Source organism: Lithobates pipiens, unplaced genomic scaffold, assembly GCF_037356315.1.
Source record: "Lithobates pipiens isolate NorthernLeopardFrog02 unplaced genomic scaffold, aLitPip1_a1.2 Scaffold_8, whole genome shotgun sequence".
Lineage (NCBI taxonomy): Eukaryota > Metazoa > Chordata > Amphibia > Anura > Ranidae > Lithobates > Lithobates pipiens.
The window spans coordinates 542,411,106-542,434,250 of record NW_027507903.1 but is presented as its reverse complement, the minus strand read 5'-3'; the positions used below and the strand labels follow the sequence as shown (position 1 = coordinate 542,434,250).

The following is a 23,145-nucleotide window of genomic DNA, read 5'->3' as shown; positions in this document are numbered from 1 at the left end:
AAAAGTCTATGAAACCAAAAAACAGAAAAAAAGTCCCTGGCCCTTTCCATAAAATGCACAGATATAAACTACATCCATAGGAAACCATGTTAATGGACTGTAGTGTGTTTCTGAAAAACTGAAAATGCATACAAAATGCATAGATGTGAACCAGGCCTAAGGTTTGATTCACACCTATGCATTTTTAGTGCTTTTTACATTTTGCAGATTTTCTCAACAGAACGTGTTCCATAGGAAACCATGTTAAATGGGCTGTAGTGCAAATCTGCAAAATGCAAAAAACACTAAAACTGCATAGATGTGAAACCAGGCCTAACTGATACTACAAAAGTCGCTCCGACTTTAGAAAAGGTTCCTGTATTACCATAGTTGTGCGCAGCCTATAGCATCTGGGTGTGCAATCCAAAGCTCAAACACACATGCTTTTGTCTGCAGCCTCAGCTGAACTGGACAGGGAATGAATGGGAAGTGCTCTGTGCTGAGCAGCTTCCTGTTCATTCACAAACAGAAGCATAGTAAACACATTTTACTATGCCTCAATTATTAATGAACACAGTGAGTCCAGAGGGAGAAGGGAGAAGGGAAGCCAGCAACACTATGGGTCAGAAGGCCTACATGAGAGGAAGCCCGGCAGTGGGAGAATCTGCACAACACCTAGTGATTAGGGTGTTTCCAGGCACACCTGGCACACCTATGTGCAATACTTTAGTCTGACTTGGGTGCGATTTCAACCCTTGTATAGACTCCTAAATAGCATCCAAGTTGGATAAAGTCAGAAGGAAGTCACAGGGCAAAGTTGCAGTCAAAGTCGCAGGCAAAGTCATACGACTTTGCTGTTGCAGCAGTATGAACCGATCAGAGACCAAAACATATCGACCAAAAATAGTGTTTCTGGAAAAAGGTGCCGATAATGGCGGTGAAAGCGCATGCAAATTTTGCCGCAATTTTCCACAATTTTACTGTCCTCATGGTGTATTTTTCATAGGTCATGTGACTCGAGTGCGTTATAGATTCGTTCTTGCTGCATTTTCAATACATTTCAACGGTGAAGTACGTTTTTGGTGCAGTTTTTTTTAACTGACCAAAAATGCAGCAAGCAAGATTTTTAACACCACAATGGAAGCGCAACAGACCAGTGTAAAGATGTACATAGAATTTAAATGGATGCATTTTTCTTGACTATTTCTTGCCCTAAAGGTACCGATAATGGCCGACAATAAAATAAAATTTAAATTCATAATATTAAATAAAAAAGTGGAATATAATACAATTATATATAAAAATATATATATATTTTAAAAACTATAATTTTCAGTTTCGGCCAAGTGCATCCTGAATTTTCGGTTTCAGCACCAATATTCCATACTATACCATTTGGTGCACCTCTACCATATGTATGGAACAGTTTAATTTCATTATAATGAGTGTGCTGAGGTTTGTATATGTCTGTTACACTCTCGCTTGTGGGGCAGTCATTAGAACATATTTTATGGGTAAAGGGACTGTGGCATATGTATGTTGAGTATAGAAGGAGGTTTTAATATTGACCCACTGTTAATATGATTTGACCACCTCAGCAATTTGGCATGGCCACGTTGATGCTTCATACCGTTTTCTGGAGGTGGGGGGGGGTGGGGGGGGGCGGTTATAAAAAATGACAGACTCCAGGTGCCAGATGTGCTAGGTACGCCCCTGGCTTTAGTAGAGTCATAGGGATCAGCAGAAGGAACAGTGGCGGGGGACACAAGCATCCAGTATTACCTTTTGCTTTCTTTAGAGACCTGACAGGGTCTCTTTAATTGCCCATTTATCTGTCTGTTGTTTAATGTAAGTTATATTTTTCTGTATCTTCAGGAATGTTGTTTTTAATGACTTTAAAGTGGGACTGGCTAGCATTGGAGAAATGTGTGATGATTCATGGTCTACAGGAGTAAACCAGGTGAGCAATGAAATACCCCCCATAGTCTGTGGCTAATCATAATTGCTATTACAATGCTTTTTACTACTTCCTTGAAGGCCTGTGCTCACAAGAATGTTAGTAGTATCCATGGACACATAAACAAGTGCCTGGTAGCTTAAAGCCCAACTCACGGAAAATATATAATTGCCCCCTGCAGTGGGGCTGCGCCCGCATTGTGAGCGTTACCTGCTCATTTTGTCTTGGTGAGAGGAGAAACACTTTTGCTTACCTGACCCTCCACTTGCCTGGCAGACCGTGCTCCCCCAACTCTGGAGGTGGACTGTTCATTGGCGTCATCAAGTCAACTACAGGGTTATGGACCCTACATTGGTCTTAGAGTGGTTGTAAACCCTGTAAAAAAAAAAAAAAAACCTTGCAAGACAAAGGCATAATGAGCTAGTATGCATAGCCCCCACAGCGGTCCTCATTCACTGCTCAGGCGGCCAACATCTCTCCGGGGGGGGGGGGGGGGGGGGGACGTTACTTCCGGGTATCACGGCTCCGGGGCTGTGATTGGCCGGAGCCGCAATGACGTCACTCCCACGCATGCGTGCAGGAGCCTCTAGTAATAGCTCCAGTAACAGCACATACATGTTGCTTCAGTTTGCTTAAGTGCGCATGTGCCGATGACGTACCGTTCAGGTTTAGGAGATATCCAGTGTAGCTAATTATAGGCTTACCTGTAGTATAAAGTGGTTGTAAAGGGTTTACAACCACTTTAATGATGTCATGACCCTAGATGGCTGGAGTGTGGGGAAAAAAGACTCTGTGGGGACCAGTCTGGCAGTGGAGGAAAGCAGAGGATTGGGTAAGTAAATTTTATTTTATTAGTCCCCTAGATCTAAATGAGCAAATAAATAGGAGCTCCAGTCATGTTTATGTTTATTAAAAGACAGCAGCTACAAAAGGCTGACTTTTAATAAACACACACCTGTGATGTGTCCCAGAAGATTGCATTGAGGGAGGGGAAGAAGAGAACTTCCACTCGGATTGCCTAGGCCAGGGGTCTCCAAACTTTCGAAACAAAGGGCCAGTTTACTGCCCTTCAAGCCTTTTATACTTTAGGAATGTGGCCAGTGGAAGTAGAAAACGCAGCATTTTCCACATTTTGTCACAACCAAAAACGTAAATGTATTTTATTGGGATTTTATGTGACAGACCAACACAATGCGGCACATAATTGTGAAGTGGAAGGAAAATGATAAATGGTTTTCATTTTTTTTTTTTACAAATAAATATTTTGTGAGTAGTACCATTGCTTTTTATATATTTTAAATAAAACTTTTTGGGTAATGCACTAGGTCGGTGCGCCCTCCTTTTCTTTTTTCTTTGCGTTAGTTTTCTGCCACACATAGCGTTTTGCCTTTAGGCCAAAAAGTTTAATTTTGGTCTCATCTGACCAGAGCACCTTCTTCCACATGTTTGCTCTGTCTCCCACATGGCTTTGTACAAACTGCAAATGGGACTTCTTATGGCTTTCTTTCAACAATGGCTTTCTTCTTGCCAATCTTCCATAAAGGCCCGATTTGTGGAGTGCACAACAATAGTTGTCCTGTGGACAGATTCTCCCACCTGGGCTGTGGATCTCTGCAGTTCCTCCAGAGTTACCATGGGCCTCTTGGCTACGTTTCTGATTAATGCTCTCCTTGCCCGGCCTGTCAGTTTAGGTGGACGGTCATGTCTTGGTAGGTTTGTAGTTGTGCCATACTCTTTTCATAAGATGTTCAAAGCTTGGGATATTTTTTTTATAACCTAATCCTGCTTTAAACTTCTCCACTTTATCCCTGACCTGTCTGTTGTGTCCCTTTGCCTTAATGATGCTGTTTGTTCACGAAGGTTCTCTAACAAACCTCGGAGGGCCTCACAGAACAGCTGTATTTAGATTAAATTACACACAGGTGGACTCTATTTACTAATTAGGTGACTTCTAAAGGCAATTGGTTCCACTAGATTTTAGTTGGGGGTATCAGAGTAAAGGGGGCTGAATACAAATGCACACCACATTTTTCAGATATTTAAATTTAAAACATTTATCATTTCCTTCCACTTCACAATTATGTTCTGCTTTGTGTTGGTCTATCACAAAAAATCCCAATAAAATACATTTATGTTTTTGGTTGTAACATGACAAAATGTGGAAAATTTTAAGGGGTATGAATACTTTTTCAAGGCACTGTAGTTCCCCATCTCTGGTGTCAGTGGATGAAATAATGCATCATATCAGTAGAAGAAATAGTGCCCCAAGGGCCGGATAAAGGTAAGCAAAGGGCCACATTCGGCCTGCGGGCCACAGTTTGAAGACCCCTGGCCTAGGCGATCCAAGCGGAAGTGGGAGCAGCTACCTGTCAAAACTGAGTATCCCCAACAACAAAAAAAATGACATGCCAAATGTGGCATAGAAGGAGGGAAGGATTGCTTTCCTTTTTGGGTGGTGCTCCACTTTAAACATAATGCAGACACAGTCCCACTGCAAGGAATCATTTTTTCGTTGGCTGGAGTTGGGCTTTAAGAGGCTATGTCAGTAGAGATTATAAGTGCATTATTCCCTATATGAGGCTATTGGTATGTAAAATTCAGAATGATAGCAAAAGTATCTACAGATATCAATAGCCTGCTGTATTTGCTGATCAAAGTCCATCAACACTTGGCAGTTGGTACTGTTATTTACAAGATTCAAACACATTGTCAAAACTGTAGATCTTCCTGGGTATTTAAGTGTAGATACTTACTGACATCTCTCAGAGTCAGAAAGGTGTTAACACAAGTACACAGCAAAATGCACAGTGTAAGGAGCTGAGTAGGGTTAAAGAGTAACTCCCCTTTTTTAAAAAAAAGAAAAAAACATTCCCCTCTGGGTGATCAATGTACATTGCAAGTTTTGTTTAACAAACTTTGCTGCATACTTTGGTTGGCTGTGTCCATCTGCAGCGTAAATCTGTATGGAAGTGGTTTTATACTACAGGGTTCTAATGGGGAAAGTGGCAGGGTCTGCATCCCTGTAGACATGATTTCCCTTTGGGATTATGTCACCAAAAATAACATTTTTGTTGCAGGGGATTCAAAAAATTCAAAAAATCAGGGGATTCAAAAAATCTGATTTGTACCTTAGTGATTGGAAAATCATTAAGCCAATCACTCAAGCAGGAAATTACATTTTCAGGGGGCATTCTGTACATCATCTAGATAGCCATATTGCATTGCATTTTACAGAAAAAATACAGCACTACAGATTTAAAAGGAAAGGTAATTTTAATAACATTCAATTACAATATGACTTGAGTCACAATTGTATACATATATTTATATATCTTTTTTTTATTTGCCATTTTTTTCCCCATAAATGTGGAGTTACCCCTTAAAGCGGAGTTCTGCAAATTATTTTTTCTTTTTTAAGTCAGCAGCTACAAATACTGCAAATACTGCAGCTGCTGACTTTTAAAATATGGACACTTACCTGTCCAGGGTGCCCATGATGTCCTCACCCAAAGCCGATCTGCCCCTCGGTTCTCGGGTGGCTCCCTACTGCGCATGCGCGAGTCTCATTGCACATTCTCCCTGGTCCCTGCTGTCTTCTGGAACCTGTGTGTCTCCCCGGAAGACAGCGGGGGGGGGGGACGAAGGAGAGGCCAGACATGGCGTAGCTCACTGTGGATTCTGCAGCGATCTATGCCTGGTAGTGGGAGCAAATACCTGGATTATACAGGTATCTGCTCCCCCCCTCCCCCCTGAAAGATGCCAAATGTGGAGGGGGAGGAATCCAATCAGCGGAAGTTACATTTTTGGGTGGAACTCCGCTTTAAATGGTCTTGTCGCTCCTAGGCTGTGATTGATGACTTGCATCTTAGATTGTTGGTAGACACCTGCTGGAGGCTATAAGAATTACAAGCTGATAACCACTTGAGCACTATGCCAGTAGTGATGGACGAACTTCCGACGGGACGTTTCGCGAACGCGAAACGCGAACGGACACAAACGTTCGCGAAAACGACCGTTCGCCGCGGGCTCCATTGACTTCAATGGGAGGCGAATTTCGCAAACCTTTAGGTCGAATTTGCGGCCACGGGGTAATTATTAGGGGGTAGCACGTAGTCCCACCACCTGGACAATAGCATAATACATGTATGAGGTGAATTTGGGATCGATAACTACAAGCATTTTTTTTTTATTTGGGAAATTGTTCTGACAATTCAGGACTATGGAGCTAATGAAGGCAATGGAGGAGAGGGAAGGTCAGGGACCAGGGTAGGCAAACAAGAGGGTGCAGGAGATACAGAGCACTGACAGCAGCACCGTAATACAGAGCACTGACATCAGCACCGTGACATACAGCGCTGACAGCAGCTCCGTGACATACAGCGCTGACAGCAGCTCCGTGACATACAGCGCTGACAGCAGCTCCGTGACATACAGCGCTGACAGCAGCTCCGTGACATACAGCGCTGACAGCAGCTCCGTGACATACAGCGCTGACAGCAGCACCGTAAGCAGCCCCAGGAGGAAGTCAGCACAGCACAGGGATGGTGTGATCCCCTCATAATAAGAACCCCCAGGAGGAAGTCAGCACAGCACAGGGATGGTGGGAGCCCCTCATAATAAGAACACCCAGGAGGAAGTCAGCACAGCACAGGGATGGTGGGAACCCCTCATAATAAGCAGCCCCAGTAGAAATATGACACCGCTCAACCTCTTCAAAGAGGAGGGTAGGGGCATATAGTACGGTGTGCTTTTTTGGGTCAGGGAAGTGAGCCAAATGAATTAAGAAGGTCTGTGTGCTTGATTCCAAAAATTGTTTATAGACATATACATGGTCTACTGATCACATGTGTTGAATTCCTCCGAGATCCATGCCTCATTCATTTTTAGAAATGTGAGGTAGTTAACACTGTCGTGAGCTAGGCGAGTACGCTTATCGGTCACAATCCCCCCTGCTGCGCTGAACGTCCTTTCGGACAGGACACTGGATGAGGGGCAAGCCAACAGTTCGATTGCAAATTGGGCAAGCTCTGGCCAGAGGTCAAGCCTGCCCACCCAGTAGTCTAGGGGTTCATCACTCCTCAGAGCGTCCACATCGGCCGTTAACCCAATGTAGTCGGACACCTGACGGTCTAGGCGTTCCCTGATGCTGGATCCGGATGACACCTGTCGATGGGTCGGCTGAAAGAATGACCTCATATCCGAAGTCACCAACACATCTTCAAACCGGCCTCTTCTTGCAGGCGCTGTTGGATTGGTACCCGCAAATCCTTCTCTGGGAGTGGGAATTGCTCCTCTGCCAGCGCACGCAAAAGCAGAATGCAGCATTTCTCGAAGCAAGGCCTGGAAGTGCTGCATTCTGACAGCCCTCTGCGACGGCGGTAACATTTCCGCCATTTTGTGTTTGTACCGGGGATCTAAGTACGTTGCCACCCAGTACTGGTCCTTGACCCTCATGCTTTTTATACGGGGGTCCCTATTAAAACACTGGAGCATGAAGGCCCCCATTTGCACTCAAGCGGAAGGTATGTGGTGGTGGTGGTGTTGTTGGTGGTAGTGTCTTTGGGGGTGCACATAGCAGAGAGTGAAGAAGAGGGTGCAGATCGAGAGGATGAGGAGGGTGCAGAAGAATAAGGCTGAGTGAGCCACTCAACCAAGTCTGGTGCGTCCTTTAAAGTAATTGAACGCACCTTCTGCAACTTCCCACTTTGGCTCAAGGCTGTTGCTCCTGCCCTACCCCTACCACCCCTGCGGAAGGGCCTGCCTCTTCCTCTGCCTGTCATTTTTTAAATCACCCTGTGACAAAACTCTTAGTCCCTATACCGCTGAAGGACTGCTGCAGTATAGGGCAGCGGTCAGCAGTAGTGCACGTCAACCCTATGTATTGTGGACCGATAGCGGTCCTTACAGAACAGCAGACTGTACTGCACTCAGGCCTATGTACCGTAGCACCCTATACCAAGTTACCAGTCCTTATAAAAACTTTTGTGGACCAAGCAGGTTGTGTGTTAGTGTTTAGCAGACTGTGCGTCAGTCCCTATACCGCTGAAGGACTGCTGCAGTATAGGGCAGCGGTCAGCAGTAGTGCACGGCAACCCTATGTATTGTGGACCGATAGCGGTCCTTACAGAACAGCAGACTGTAACGCACTCAGGCCTATGTACCGTAGCACCCTATACCAAGTTACCAGTCCTTATAAGAACTTTTGTGGACCAAGCAGGTTGTGTGTTAGTGATTAGCAGACTGTACGTCAGTCCCTATACCAATGAAGGACTGCTGCAGTATAGGGCAGCGGTCAGCAGTAGTGCACGGCAACCCTATGTATTGTGGACCGATAGCGGTCCTTACAGAACAGCAGACTGTAACGCACTCAGGCCTATGTACCGTAGCACCCTATACCAAGTTACCAGTCCTTATAAGAACTTTTGTGGACCAAGCAGGTTGTGTGTTAGTGATTAGCAGACTGTACGTCAGTCCCTATACCAATGAAGGACTGCTGCAGTATAGGGCAGCGGTCAGCAGTAGTGCACGGCAACCCTATGTATTGTGGACCGATAGCGGTCCTTACAGAACAGCAGACTGTACTGCACTCAGGCCTATGTACCGTAGCACCCTATACCAAGTTACCAGTCCTTATAAAAACTTTTGTGGACCAAGCAGGTTGTGTGTTAGTGTTTAGCAGACTGTGCGTCAGTCCCTATACCGCTGAAGGACTGCTGCAGTATAGGGCAGCGGTCAGCAGTAGTGCACGGCAACCCTATGTATTGTGGACCGATAGCGGTCCTTACAGAACAGCAGACTGTAACGCACTCAGGCCTATGTACCGTAGCACCCTATACCAAGTTACCAGTCCTTATAAGAACTTTTGTGGACCAAGCAGGTTGTGTGTTAGTGATTAGCAGACTGTACGTCAGTCCCTATACCAATGAAGGACTGCTGCAGTATAGGGCAGCGGTCAGCAGTAGTGCACGGCAACCCTATGTATTGTGGACCGATAGCGGTCCTTACAGAACAGCAGACTGTACTGCACTCAGGCCTATGTACCGTAGCACCCTATACCAAGTTACCAGTCCTTATAAAAACTTTTGTGGACCAAGCAGGTTGTGTGTTAGTGTTTAGCAGACTGTGCGTCAGTCCCTATACCGCTGAAGGACTGCTGCAGTATAGGGCAGCGGTCAGCAGTAGTGCACGTCAACCCTATGTATTGTGGACCGATAGCGGTCCTTACAGAACAGCAGACTGTAACGCACTCAGGCCTATGTACCGTAGCACCCTATACCAAGTTACCAGTCCTTATAAGAACTTTTGTGGACCAAGCAGGTTGTGTGTTAGTGATTAGCAGACTGTACGTCAGTCCCTATACCAATGAAGGACTGCTGCAGTATAGGGCAGCGGTCAGCAGTAGTGCACGGCAACCCTATGTATTGTGGACCGATAGCGGTCCTTACAGAACAGCAGACTGTACTGCACTCAGGCCTATGTACCGTAGCACCCTATACCAAGTTACCAGTCCTTATAAAAACTTTTGTGGACCAAGCAGGTTGTGTGTTAGTGTTTAGCAGACTGTGCGTCAGTCCCTATACCGCTGAAGGACTGCTGCAGTATAGGGCAGCGGTCAGCAGTAGTGCACGTCAACCCTATGTATTGTGGACCGATAGCGGTCCTTACAGAACAGCAGACTGTAACGCACTCAGGCCTATGTACCGTAGCACCCTATACCAAGTTACCAGTCCTTATAAGAACTTTTGTGGACCAAGCAGGTTGTGTGTTAGTGATTAGCAGACTGTACGTCAGTCCCTATACCAATGAAGGACTGCTGCAGTATAGGGCAGCGGTCAGCAGTAGTGCACGGCAACCCTATGTATTGTGGACCGATAGCGGTCCTTACAGAACAGCAGACTGTACTGCACTCAGGCCTATGTACCGTAGCACCCTATACCAAGTTACCAGTCCTTATAAAAACTTTTGTGGACCAAGCAGGTTGTGTGTTAGTGTTTAGCAGACTGTGCGTCAGTCCCTATACCGCTGAAGGACTGCTGCAGTATAGGGCAGCGGTCAGCAGTAGTGCACGGCAACCCTATGTATTGTGGACCGATAGCGGTCCTTACAGAACAGCAGACTGTAACGCACTCAGGCCTATGTACCGTAGCACCCTATACCAAGTTACCAGTCCTTATAAGAACTTTTGTGGACCAAGCAGGTTGTGTGTTAGTGATTAGCAGACTGTACGTCAGTCCCTATACCAATGAAGGACTGCTGCAGTATAGGGCAGCGGTCAGCAGTAGTGCACGGCAACCCTATGTATTGTGGACCGATAGCGGTCCTTACAGAACAGCAGACTGTACTGCACTCAGGCCTATGTACCGTAGCACCCTATACCAAGTTACCAGTCCTTATAAAAACTTTTGTGGACCAAGCAGGTTGTGTGTTAGTGTTTAGCAGACTGTGCGTCAGTCCCTATACCGCTGAAGGACTGCTGCAGTATAGGGCAGCGGTCAGCAGTAGTGCACGGCAACCCTATGTATTGTGGACCGATAGCGGTCCTTACAGAACAGCAGACTGTAACGCACTCAGGCCTATGTACCGTAGCACCCTATACCAAGTTACCAGTCCTTATAAGAACTTTTGTGGACCAAGCAGGTTGTGTGTTAGTGATTAGCAGACTGTACGTCAGTCCCTATACCAATGAAGGACTGCTGCAGTATAGGGCAGCGGTCAGCAGTAGTGCACGGCAACCCTATGTATTGTGGACCGATAGCGGTCCTTACAGAACAGCAGACTGTAACGCACTCAGGCCTATGTACCGTAGCACCCTATACCAAGTTACCAGTCCTTATAAGAACTTTTGTGGACCAAGCAGGTTGTGTATTAGTGTTTAGCAGACTGTGCGTCAGTCCCTATACCGCTGAAGGACTGCTGCAGTATAGGGCAGCGGTCAGCAGTAGTGCACGGCAACCCTATGTATTGTGGACCGATAGCGGTCCTTACAGAACAGCAGACTGTACCGCACCCAAGCCTATGTACCGTAGCACCCTAGACAGACCAAGTTACCAGTCCTGATAAAGAGCTTTGTGGAACAAGTGAGTTGTGAATGATTAGCAGACTGCAGCAGAAGGGCAGCAGTCAAGTATAATATTCTTTCTATATTTGGAAGAAAGAATATTATACGTGTACAAGCCTATTACCGTACCACTGATACCAGTCCTGAAAAGAACCTTTGTGGAACTAATAGTAACAGCAAGTCTTTAAAATTATCCTCACTGCCTGACACACTGCTTCCTGCCTGTCCCTATACAAATTGGCAAAAAAGAGTAGGCTGGAACGATTAGCTGGAACAGCTCTTTTGTGGACCTGATAGTAACAGCTAATGATGATGATGATGATGATGATGAAGAAAGACTAATCTGGCTGAGCTGTCCCTAAAATAGCAGCATACAGCGCTCTGTCCCTTTATCTAAACTGACAAAAGAAACTCAGGCTGCTGACCTAACACCTATACCAGTCCTGAAAAGAACTTTTGTGTACCAAATAGCTAGCGTTTTCTCTGTCCCTACTCCACACAGGATCCTTTCCCTACAGTGACAGAAGAAAGAATGTAAAATGGCCACCGGATCGGGTGTATTTATAGGTTAGGGGGAATGTCCAAGTGTCCATGAGCTGTCATGTCTCAATTGGTTGTCCTGTAACACATGATAAACGTGTCACGAAAGGTTAAAGTTCTTGTATACATTAAACACGTAAGTCCGCCGGGGCGAACGACGGAAAAAGGCGTTCGAACCCGCGGACGGCGAAAGTCGGAAATTCGCCGCGAAACGACCGCCGGGCGAAACGTTCGTCCATCACTATATGCCAGTGCTGTCAAGTGGTTGACAAGTTGTAGCATTGTTATATGGACATAAACCAACGTTTTTATAACCAGCTTTAGTTACAGTACATGTAGCTGATACATAAAAATCGGATGAATTCAAAATTAGCACAAATCTATCACAGGTTCCTATCCTATCATATCCTAAATTTCCTGGGTATTCAGTGATCAGCGATCTCCTTTAAAATTACACCAGGATGTTTTACAACTCTGCTTTGTTATGTTTCTTTTAACTTCTGATAATGCTCTTCTCTAACAATGTACATAGAATCACTCTCCAGATCCTATTAGAGTTGGTGCAACCATGGCACATGAAATGGGACACAATCTAGGAATGGAACACGATTTAAATGAATGCCAATGCCACCCTAAACAGTGTATCATGATGCCTTCTTTAAAGTGAGTGAATCAAATATAAATTTTCACAGCTGCTGTAAGTAGATTACACAAATCTATTGAACGTTTTAAACCTGAAGTTTAATCTTCTTATATTTTGCTTTTCCTGGTTTGCCCATCCACCATAAACATGCTAATGACATTTTTAAATACCACCTTTCTGTTTTTATTGCATACCTTATTTTAGATCCAGTGAAGTCGTAGTTGCCAACATTTGACAATAATTAATAGGAACACCTATAGCATACGGTTGTGGGTGGGTATGGCCTTATGGCATATGGCTTTTCCCCAGTTTGTCCTGTTAAAGACAGAATAGGACCAGGACCGTCTTTAATTTAATATTGATTGGACCCTGGGCAAAACTTTTCATGCCCCCCCCCATGCAGTTTTGCTCTCCACCTGCTCGCTTGGAGACATACAATAAGTAGCAGCTAGACTCAAAATCAGTTTACTGAATCAGGTCAGGCAGCTATTGCGATTGGTTGCCAGAGGTTACAGTGTATCATTACCACTCACTGACTGGTTGCAAGAGATTACAGCACACATTACAGCTCACTGATTATTTGCTACAGCACATGATTCCCGCTTGTTGATTGGTTGTTAGAGATTATTGTGGATGATGTATAGCTATCAATGCTGCCAGCCACCCCCTATTTACATATGAGTCATATTTACACAACAATAGGGCCGAGCTGTTTTTCACGTTTCTCCATCTCCAAGTACTTTCTTGATTGCCTGGAACATTTTAGCTGACAAGCTACCCTTCCCCTGCTTTTATAGTAAGACTCTGGTCTTTCCTTGGAGAAAATCTGAAAACAGCCGTCTCCTTGCTAGCTGCGTTGTTGGATGGCAGTGGAGGGGTGCCCTGTTCAAGCTCAGAGCTAGCCTTAGACAGCACTCAGGAAGATGGGAGAAAGTACTACATGTATTTTGTCCCCTATGCAACAAAATACATACAAGAATTTGAAGTGAGGCTCCATGCACACTTGCATTTTCCATATGCTCAAAAAAAAGCTAGAAAAAAAAAATGCTGGATGAAAAATGCTGCATTTTAGGAGCTTTTAAAAGCATTTAGAAGCTTTAGGAGCATTAGCATTTTATTAGCGTTTGTGCGGCACATGAAGAAAAGCTAAAAAAAAAAAAAAGCTGTTAGGAGCATTTTAGTAGCATTTAGAAGCAGTTTGGAGCATTCACAGTGCCTTGAAAAAGTATTCATACCCCTTGACATTTTCCACATTTTGTCATGTTACAACTAAAAACATAAACGTATTTTATTGGGATTTTATGTGATAGACCAACACAAAGTGGCACATAATGTTTTTTTATAAATGATAAATGGTTTTCAATTTTTTTTTTACAAATAAATATGTGAAAAGTGTGGCGTGCATTTGTATTCAACCCCTCTGAGTTAATACTTTGTAGAACCACCTTTTGCTGCAATTACAGCTGCAAGTCCTTTTGGGGATGTCTCTAACAGCTTTGAGAGTGACATTTGTGCCCATTCTTCTTTGCAACATAGCTCAAGCTCTGTCAGATTGGATGGTGAGCGTCTGTGAACAATATTTTTCAAGTCCTGTCACAGATTCTCAACTGCATTTAGGTCTGGGCTTTGACTGGGCCATTCTAACACATGAACATGCTTTGATCTAAACCATTCCATTGAAGCTCTGGCTGTATGTTTAGGGTTGTTGTCCTGCTGGAAGATGAACCTCCGCCCCAGTCTCAAGTCTTTTGCAGCCTCTTTTGCTGCCTACACACAAGCGTATTTTGCATCAGAAAAATCTTGGATGGCTTTTCCGACAGAATTCCGCTCAAGCTTGGCTTGCATTCACACGGTCATACAAAAGTTTGCTGAACTTTTGAGCCGAGAAAATGAAGTTCAATGCTTCCGAGCATGCGTTGAATTGTTTCTGAGCATGCATAGGAATTTTTGCGTGTTGGAATTGCTACAGATGGTCGGAATTTCCGCTCTGAACTTTTTCCAACGGAAAAATTGAGAACATGCTTTAAATCTTTTGCTGGCTTGAATTCGGCCAGCAAAAGTCTGATGGAGCATACACACGATCGCATTTTCCGACCAAAAGCTCTCATCGGTCTTTTGCTGGCAAATTTCCAATTGTGTGTACGCGGCATAACAGGTTTTCTTCTAAGGTTGCCCTGTATTTGACTCCATCCATTTTCAACTCTCACCAGCTTCCCTGTCCCTGCTGATGAAAAGCATCCCCACAACATGATGCTGCCACTACCATGTTTCACGGTGGGGATGGTGTGATGATGCTGCCACTACCATGTTTCACGGTGGGGATGGTGTGTTCAGGGTGATGAGCAGTGTTAGTTTTCCACCACACATAGTGTTTTGCTTTTAGGCCCAAAAGTTAAATTTTGGTCTCATCTGATTACAGCACCTTCTTCCACATGTTTGCTCTGTCCCTCACATAGATTCTCGTAAACTGCAAAGGGACTTCTTATTGCCCTCTTCTTGCCACTCTTCCATAAATGCCCGATTTGGGGCGTGCACGACTAATAGTTGTCCTGTGGACAGATTCTCTCACCTGAGCTGTGGATCTCTGCTGCTCTTCCAAAGTTACCATGGGCCTCTTGACTGCTTCTCTCATTAGTGCTCTCCTTGCCCGGCCTGTCAGTTTAGGTGGACAGCCATGTCTTGTTAGGTTTACAGTTGTGCCATAATTTTTCCATTTTCGGACGATGGATTTAACAGTGCATCATGAGATGTTCAAAGCTTGGGATATTTTTTTATAGTCTAACCCTGCTTTAAACTTCTCTGCAACTTTATCCCTGACCTGTCTGGTGTGTTCCTAGGCCTCCATGATGCTGTTTGTTCACTAAGGTTCTCTAACAAACCTCCAAGGGCATCACAGAACAGCTGTATTTATACTGAGATTAAATTACACACAGATGGACTCTATTTACCAATTAGGTGACTTATGAAGGCAATTGGTTCCACTAGATTTTAGTTAGGGGTAGCAGAGTAAAGGGGGCTAATTACAAATGCATGCCACACTTTTCAGATATTTATAAAAAAAATAAAAAATTAAAAACAATTGATAATTTTCCTTCCACTTCACGATTATGTGCCAATTTGTGTTGGTCTATCACATAAAATGCCAATAAAATACATTTATGTTTTTGGTTGTAACATGATAAAATGTGGACAATTTCAAGGGGTATGAATACTTTTTCAAGGCACTATAGGAGCGTTTAGGAGCATTCAGCAATTTTTTTTGCTGGAAAAACGCTCCAAAAAACTCTGAAGCTCAAAAAATGCTAATAGCCTAATGTAGTGTGCATGGACACATAGGATAACACTATTTAGCTTCTAGAAGCAGAAAAAAATGCTAATAGCTTCTAGGAGCTTAACAAAACGGTAGTGTGCATGGAGCCTGAAACTTCCTCTTTAGCCACCTCCCATCTGGCCACTGTATATAAATGGCCAGACAGGAGCAGTGACAATGCAAATGGATGTACCGTACATCCTCCCGCACCAGCCAATTGTGAGCGCTCTCGAGAGCTTGCAGTGGCGGGACCGTGACTGCTGTGAGCAGCCCTGGTACCAATCACAGTGATCAAAGTTACATTAGTACACAAGGCTGTCATTGTTTACAACTGTGTGATCTCTGTGTTTGCCCACAGCAATCACACGGTATCAGGGCCAATCACAGAGGTCCTGTACCATGTGATAGCTGTGACCAAACACAGCATCGCAGTAGTAAACAAGGTTTCATGAATGAAACCTTTGAACAGTCTTACCGATTGCTTATTACAGTGGTCATCACTGCATTAAACAATCACAGTGTAAAAAAAACAAAAACAAATTTCAACTTACCTTCTAGTGTTTCTATGATAACACTGCACTGCTCTGGTGAGAGTTTGTTAAAAATATATATCTATTAAAAATATATATCTATTAAAAAATTGTAAGGAAAAAATATATATTTATATATAATTGATTCATTTATTTATTTTTACATACTGTCACCACTAGTGTCCCTAATCACAGCCACATCTGTCACAGTGTCTCTGAGCCCAGAGTGAGGCACGACCCATGTTGACACCACCGTAAAACTGTGACCAAATGTCACCTGGGATATCACACGAAGGATAAAAGCACCGCTTATGATGAAGAAAATGTTACGTTTATGTAAGATTTTGATTTAGGCAGTAATATCGGCACAAAATCAACATCTGATTGTACTCAAAGAATGTGGTTTGGTGGCGATAGGGGCGCTATTAGAAAAAGAGGGGAAACCTCATATCTTAAACATTACATTAAATGATTTATAAGTGAAAAGTACTACAATATCCCTTCTTGTTTTATATGCACCTAAATGTATCTCTTTATATCTTTATATCGTTCGTCTTTATTGCAGATAAATAGAGGCTTGATCCAAATGTTAATACCATGCTCCCAAATTGAGGAGAAATTGAATTCCCCACTCTCTCGGCATGGGTTACTCAACATTAATCGTTGGACAAGAAACAATTTAGATCAAGCTCTATATTCATACCTAAAGGTTGCATTGTTCTTAATTTATATATCCATTTTGTTTCGTTTTTTGATTTCATGTGTGCCCCTCCCTTACAGAGGGTAGGGTCACTATTATGATGTGATTTGGAATGCCTTGACACGCTATGATTGGGGAATCCTTTTTTAATATTCGTAAGATGTTTGTTGATTCAAATTTTTAATTGTCTAGTTGTTCCGCCTACGTACTGCATTGAGCATGAACACTCTAACATATATGTAACATGATCTGAATTGCATGTAATGAGTGGTTTCATTTTATATTCTTTTTGAGTGACTTGGGATTGAAACTGGAAAACTTTTTTAGATGAGCCCGGCCCTCTAGTAAGTCTGCAGGCCCTGCATCTAGTACAATAATGAAAGCCCATCTGAATACAACTATTATGAATCCACTAGGAACCAATACCCCCCGAGACCCCCTATAGGCACATTCAGAGGGAATTTTAGGGTGAGACCTGGACCTTATCAAAACCAACACCGGGGAATGGAGGGGATGGAAAGGGCCATATCGTATTCCACCCAGTTCCCCCCACCCCCTGCAAGAACATACAGAAAACGAGGGAAGAGAGGAAGAGGGAGAAAGAAAAAGAGACAAATAAATGAGAGAATTTTTAATCTGGCAGGAGTTGAGCTCTCAGAGAATGAATTAGAAGTATTAAATCAAGGTTTAAAATATGCACCCAATAAAGATGCGGACAAATTTGAATTATTTGTTATTTGTTGACATCGAGAAACATGTTAGGAAACTTAATATCAAAAAACATTTTGCAAATCCTAATATAATAAGAAACACACCTACCACGGATCATTTTTATGTATAAAGTTGGTTAAAAAATAATTCTGTGTTTAATCCTAACAAAGGAATGCACCATCACATTTAAGTTTTTAAAGATATGGTACAGAATGAAGTTAGAAACTTGGAAATTAAAAGACACGCTAAAAATAAAAAAATTTGGGAAGGCATTAAATCCATAGAGGAAAATAAACAAATAGTGGTACGAGCAGCTGATAAAGGAGGAGGCCTGGTAATACTATCTTGTGAATATTATTACCAGGAGATGGGAAGACTATTAAATGATTCCAATACATATATTAAACTAAAAGGAGATCCTACTTTAAAATTAAGAACAGAACTTATGAATTGGGTAACAGAGGGCCTATATAAAAAATTCTAAATCAAAAGGAAGCAGACTACCTTATACCATACGCTCCAAAAATTCCAGTAATGTACATAGTACCAAAGGTACATAAAAATAAAGAGTGTCCCCCGGGCCGACCGATAATAAGTGGGATAGACTCACTGTTTGCAAGACTAGGTGAGTACCTAGATAGTTTTTTTTAAACCACTAGGTACACAAAGTCCATCATAGAGACCTGATAGTGCTTTTACAGGATATAGTAGCGACAGAGGATACCATCATGTTTACAGTTGATATTCAGTCTCTGTATACTAATATCCAACATAAGGATGCACTTATAGCATTAAAGTGGGCACTAATAAAGAATCCAAACTAAAAAAGGTTCAGATAAACTATTTAATCAAAGGCCTAGATCTAGCAATGAGTAACAATTTTTTCTGGGCTAATAATGATTATTATAACCAGATAGGAGGAGTAGCCATGGGGGCAAGTTATGCTCCCAGTGTAGCTAATGTAGTCTTGAATAAATGGGAGTCAGAAACCATCTATAAAAATATGAGTAAATCTCTCATTTTTTATAAAAGATACATTGATGTATTCTTTTGATGATTGATGTTATTCTTTTCTGGAAGGGCAATCTAGATAGTTTTGAGAAATTTTTGAATCAAATGAACGGTAACCACTACGGTTTAAAATTTACAGCCGAACACAGTAATGTGGAAGTGAATTACCTGGACCTTACTATCATAAAAAAGCATAAAAAGTTTGTCACTAAAACATACTTCAAAGCCACTGATAGAAATGGTTATGTGCCCACACACAGTTGCCACCATCCACAATGGATAGCAGCAGTTCCGAAAGGACAATATATGAGATTAAAACGCAACTGTGTGGATGATAATGACTTCCATTCACAGGCCCAGATACTAACTAGTAGGTTCTTAGAAAAAGGCTATTCTTGCAAAACCCTAACAAAGGTGGTGACGCAGGTGTCCCAGATGGATAGACAAACATTATTGGTACCAAAAGTTAAATCTGCATACCAAGGGGCCACAGTTTTTTTTAACAGGGTTTAATAGACAGTACAGACAGGTGGAAGCCATTTTCAAAAAACATTGGCCCATCCTGTTGCAAGATAAAGACCTGGTGTCCATAATTCCACACAATCCTAAATTCATCTATAGAAGGGCACCAGGCCTGAGAAATCAAATAGCTAGTAATGTCCCAGATCCCCCTAAAAAACTGTCAACTTTTCTGTATGGATCCGGCTTTCATTATTGTACTAGATGCAGGGACTTCAGACTTACTAGAGAGCCGGGCTCATCTAAGAAAGTTTCCCAGTTTCAATCCCAAGTCACACAAAAATAATATAAAATTAAACCACTCATTACATGCAATTCGGATCATGTTACATATATGTTAGAGTGTCCATGCTCAATGCAGTACGTAGGCAGAACAACTAGACAATAAAAAATTAGAATCAACGAACATCTTATGAATATTAAAAAAGGATTCCCCAATCATAGAGCGTCAAGGCATTTCAAATCACATCATAATAGTGACCCTACCCTCTGTAAGTTCTATGGCATTGACAAAATCACAAAACATTGGAGAGGGACACACATGAAAAGAGAAATATCAAAAAATGAAACAAAATGGATATATAAATTAAGAACAATGCAACCGTTAGGTATGAATATAGAGCTTGATCTAAATTGTTTCTTGTCCAACGATTAATGTTGAGTATCCCATGCCGGGAGAGTGGGGAATTCAATTGCTCCTCAATTTGCGAGCATGGTATTAACATTTGGATCAAGCCTCTATTTATCTGCAATAAAGACGAACAATATAAAGACATAAATTTAGGTGCATATAAAACAAGAAGGGTTTAGGAGAGAATGGGGTGGATAAAACAGAAATGATGATGGGGATCATTTGTTTTTGTTTACATCTCCTTAAAATAGGTTTGTTTCAATTCTTTAGAATAAAAGTAATGAAAGTAGAAGGTATTTTAAATGAGAAATGTGTAAATGTATTATTAGTCTATTGGTTAGTGCCATTATAATAGTGATATGGTGAGGCCTCTACCATCTGGTTGATTTAATATAGAGTGACATCTAGAGGTCAACTATAAGAATTACAGAGGGATACCCTATTGCTAAGATTTTGAGTCATCATGATTTGCAATTAAGCAGAGTCTTTGTATATATATATTTTTATATATCTTTCTCCTCTGATGTTGTTGATTAATATTGACAACATTGTGTAAATAAAAAAACATTTTGATTTTCTCTCCATGACTCCAAAAACGAAAAAAAAACATAAAAAATGGCATTGTCAAAAGACTCACTATGCCTTTCAAAAAATACCTTGTAGTGTTTTCTTTCCAAAATGTGGTCAATTTGTGGGTGTTTCTACTATCCTGGTGCTCTAAGGCCTTTCAAAAATGTAATAAATAGTCAGAAAATTAGATATGTAATTTATGCTCCTTGAAAGCCCAAAGGTGCTCTTTGGATTTTGGGACCCTCTATGTATTTAGGCTGCAAAAAAGTCTCATATATGTAGTATCTCCATACTCGGGAGGAGTATCAGAATGTGTTTTGGGGGTGTAATTGTAAGTACTCCTATGCTGTGTGTGAGAAATAACTAAAATGACAACTTTGTGAAATAAAATTATTTCATTTAATTTTCAAAAAAATTGTGACAGAAAATCGCAACTTCCAAAAACTACTATGACTCCTAATAAATACATTGGACTTCCTACTTTCCAAAAGGGGGTCATTTTGAGGGTATTTGTACTGTTCATCTCATAATTTTTAGACTCTAACTTTCACACGGACTAAATAATATTCACTGATTTGGGTTATTGCTAACAATTAAATGTAGCACCACACATTTACCATAAATTTATGAGAAAAAAATTGGTATTTTTTCACTTACATAGCAAAAAACACAATGGTCATTAAATCCCACCAAAAGAAAGCGCTATCTGTCTAAAACAAATTAGAAAAGTTTAATTCGGGTACAAAGTTGCTTGACTGAGTGATTGTCATTCAAAGTGTGACAACGCTGAAAGCTGAAAAATGGTCTGGACTGGAAGAGGGTAAAAGTGTTGTACTTTCAGTTACTCCTTTCAAATTTAAAATTTGTAAACTCATGTTAGGAGTGTTAAGGTTTCTAAAATTTAATTTGGGAAACAAGAGTTCAGATTTGATGTTTAGCCCTAGTTCACACTGGTGTAATTTGCCACGTTTGACAGTTCAAAATCAAATGAAAAGTTGCACTTTGAAAAAGGTTCTTGCACTACTTTTTTGGGATTTCTTTTTGACTTGCATAGCCTTCTGTTAAATTAATGAAATTGGAGGTGCATATTGCACTGATCTGCGGCTTTGAAATTGTTCTGAAGTAGCATGACTTCAAAGCCGCAATGGTGTGAACAAGGGCCCAAAGCGAAGTTCCAGTCTGGGGAAAAAAATACAGTAGCTGCTGACTTTTAATATAAGGACACTTACATGTACAAGGATCCCGTGATGTCAACACCCCAAGCTGATTCATTAGTCGGCTTCGGACGCAGTCACCGGCATTGCAAGTAACGGAAACTGGCAGTGAAGCCTTCAGGATTCACAGCCGTTTTTCTACTGCACGAGTCGCTCTGTGCTTTCTGAACGGTCGCACTGTCTTCTGGGATACACACAGGTCCCATGACATGGTTCACCTTGTAGCAAACTTACCAGGAAGTGGGAATAGGTACCTGTCAAAACCAGGTGAGAACAAGTGGAGCTTCCCCTTTGGGTGGAGCTCTGCTTTAATTCTATGTTTACACATGCAACTGTCACTGCTGTCTGAAATCAGTAGTTCAGAGGTGTTTGACAGGTGGTGAGGAGGCAATATGGGGTTGATTTACTAAAAGAAAATAGACTGTGCATTTTGCAAAGTGCAGTTGCTCCAGATAGCTCAAATGGGTCACATTCGGCAGAGGTACTGCCTGCTGAACACAACAGGGTGAATACATTTTGCTTGGGCTGTGAAGCAAAGTATCACACCCCTATTCACTGGCTTTGCAATTTAAGGGGGGCAGTTGCGGGTGGTAAGAATGAAGCTCAATTGAGTGTTTTACAGCCCCCAACCACAAGTGTAAATGAGCCCTAGAATGCTTCTTCAGACCATTTTATTCTCTTAATAAATGTTATATGAATAAGTGACTACTGTATTAGGCTATAAATACAGTGGCGTTGATTTACCAAAACTGGAGAATGCAAAATCTGGCACAGCTGTGCATGGCAGCCAATCAGCTTCTAACTTCAATTTGTTCAATAAAGCTTTGACAAAAAAACCTGGAAGCTGATTGGTTACTATGCAGAACGGCACCAAATTTTGCACTCTCCAGTTTTAGTAAATCAACCGCACTGTGTTCACATGTGCAAAATCATCTTTTAGCTGCTTGTCTCTTAACATATAGAGATGTGCCAAGTCCCCTGGACACTGTATACCTCACTTCTATTATTGTGTATCTCCTTTTACAGGGGTGATACTCCATACAGGTTCAGCTCCTGCAGTCATCAGAGTCAACAGAATTTCATTGAAAATAAAATGCCACTATGTATGAAGAACAAGCCACAAAATGTTGATGTTTTAAATGACCCAGTGTGTGGAAATCAATTCATAGAGGCTGGAGAGGAATGTGACTGTGGCTCGGTAGAGGTAATTATGCCTTGTCACCTTCACTTTTTCTTCACAGTATTTTGATTTCTTTGTGTTTGCTACAAAAAGGATATTAAAGATTAAAAGCTAAACCAGGGGTAGGCAACCTTTGAGCACAGGGTGCCGAAAAATGTTTTCAAAGAAATTGGGTGTGCCGATTTTATAACAAAAAAATGTCAACTTCACACTCTCAATCCCGAAAAAGATTTTTTATAAAGTTAAAGCTGTAAACTACTTTAGTAGTGAGAAATTAACATCCTGCATGCTCATGCCTCAGATCAGCCCCAGTTCATACACCTTCACACCTCAGATCACTCTCCCCCCTGCAAATCTGTTTCACCACGATGCCCCCCTTTTTATCTGCCCCACCACTGTAACTCCCTGCACATCTGCCCCACTACTGTAACCCTCTGCACATCTGCCCCACCACTGTAACCTCCTGCACATCTGCCCCACCACTGTAACCCCCTGCTCATCTGCTCCCCCACTCTCATGTCCATAGAAAAGTGCTCTCATGCATAGATATGTGCAAAAACATACATATATAAAGTGCCCAATGTGCATAAAA

General features: G+C 42.1%; 1 protein-coding gene across 2 annotated transcripts in view; it reads left to right on the top strand.

The window, feature by feature from the left end:
- Positions 1-23,145, top strand: part of LOC143960813 (zinc metalloproteinase-disintegrin-like VLAIP-B) — a 127,275-nt gene that overhangs the window by 35,204 nt on the left and 68,926 nt on the right. For both annotated transcript variants that reach the window (XM_077469735.1, XM_077469734.1), the window contains exons 11-13: positions 1,855-1,939; positions 12,067-12,197; positions 22,400-22,577. In XM_077469735.1, coding sequence (XP_077325861.1) covers positions 1,855-1,939; positions 12,067-12,197; positions 22,400-22,577 — 394 coding nt within the window. The remainder of the gene's footprint in view (positions 1-1,854; positions 1,940-12,066; positions 12,198-22,399; positions 22,578-23,145) is intronic.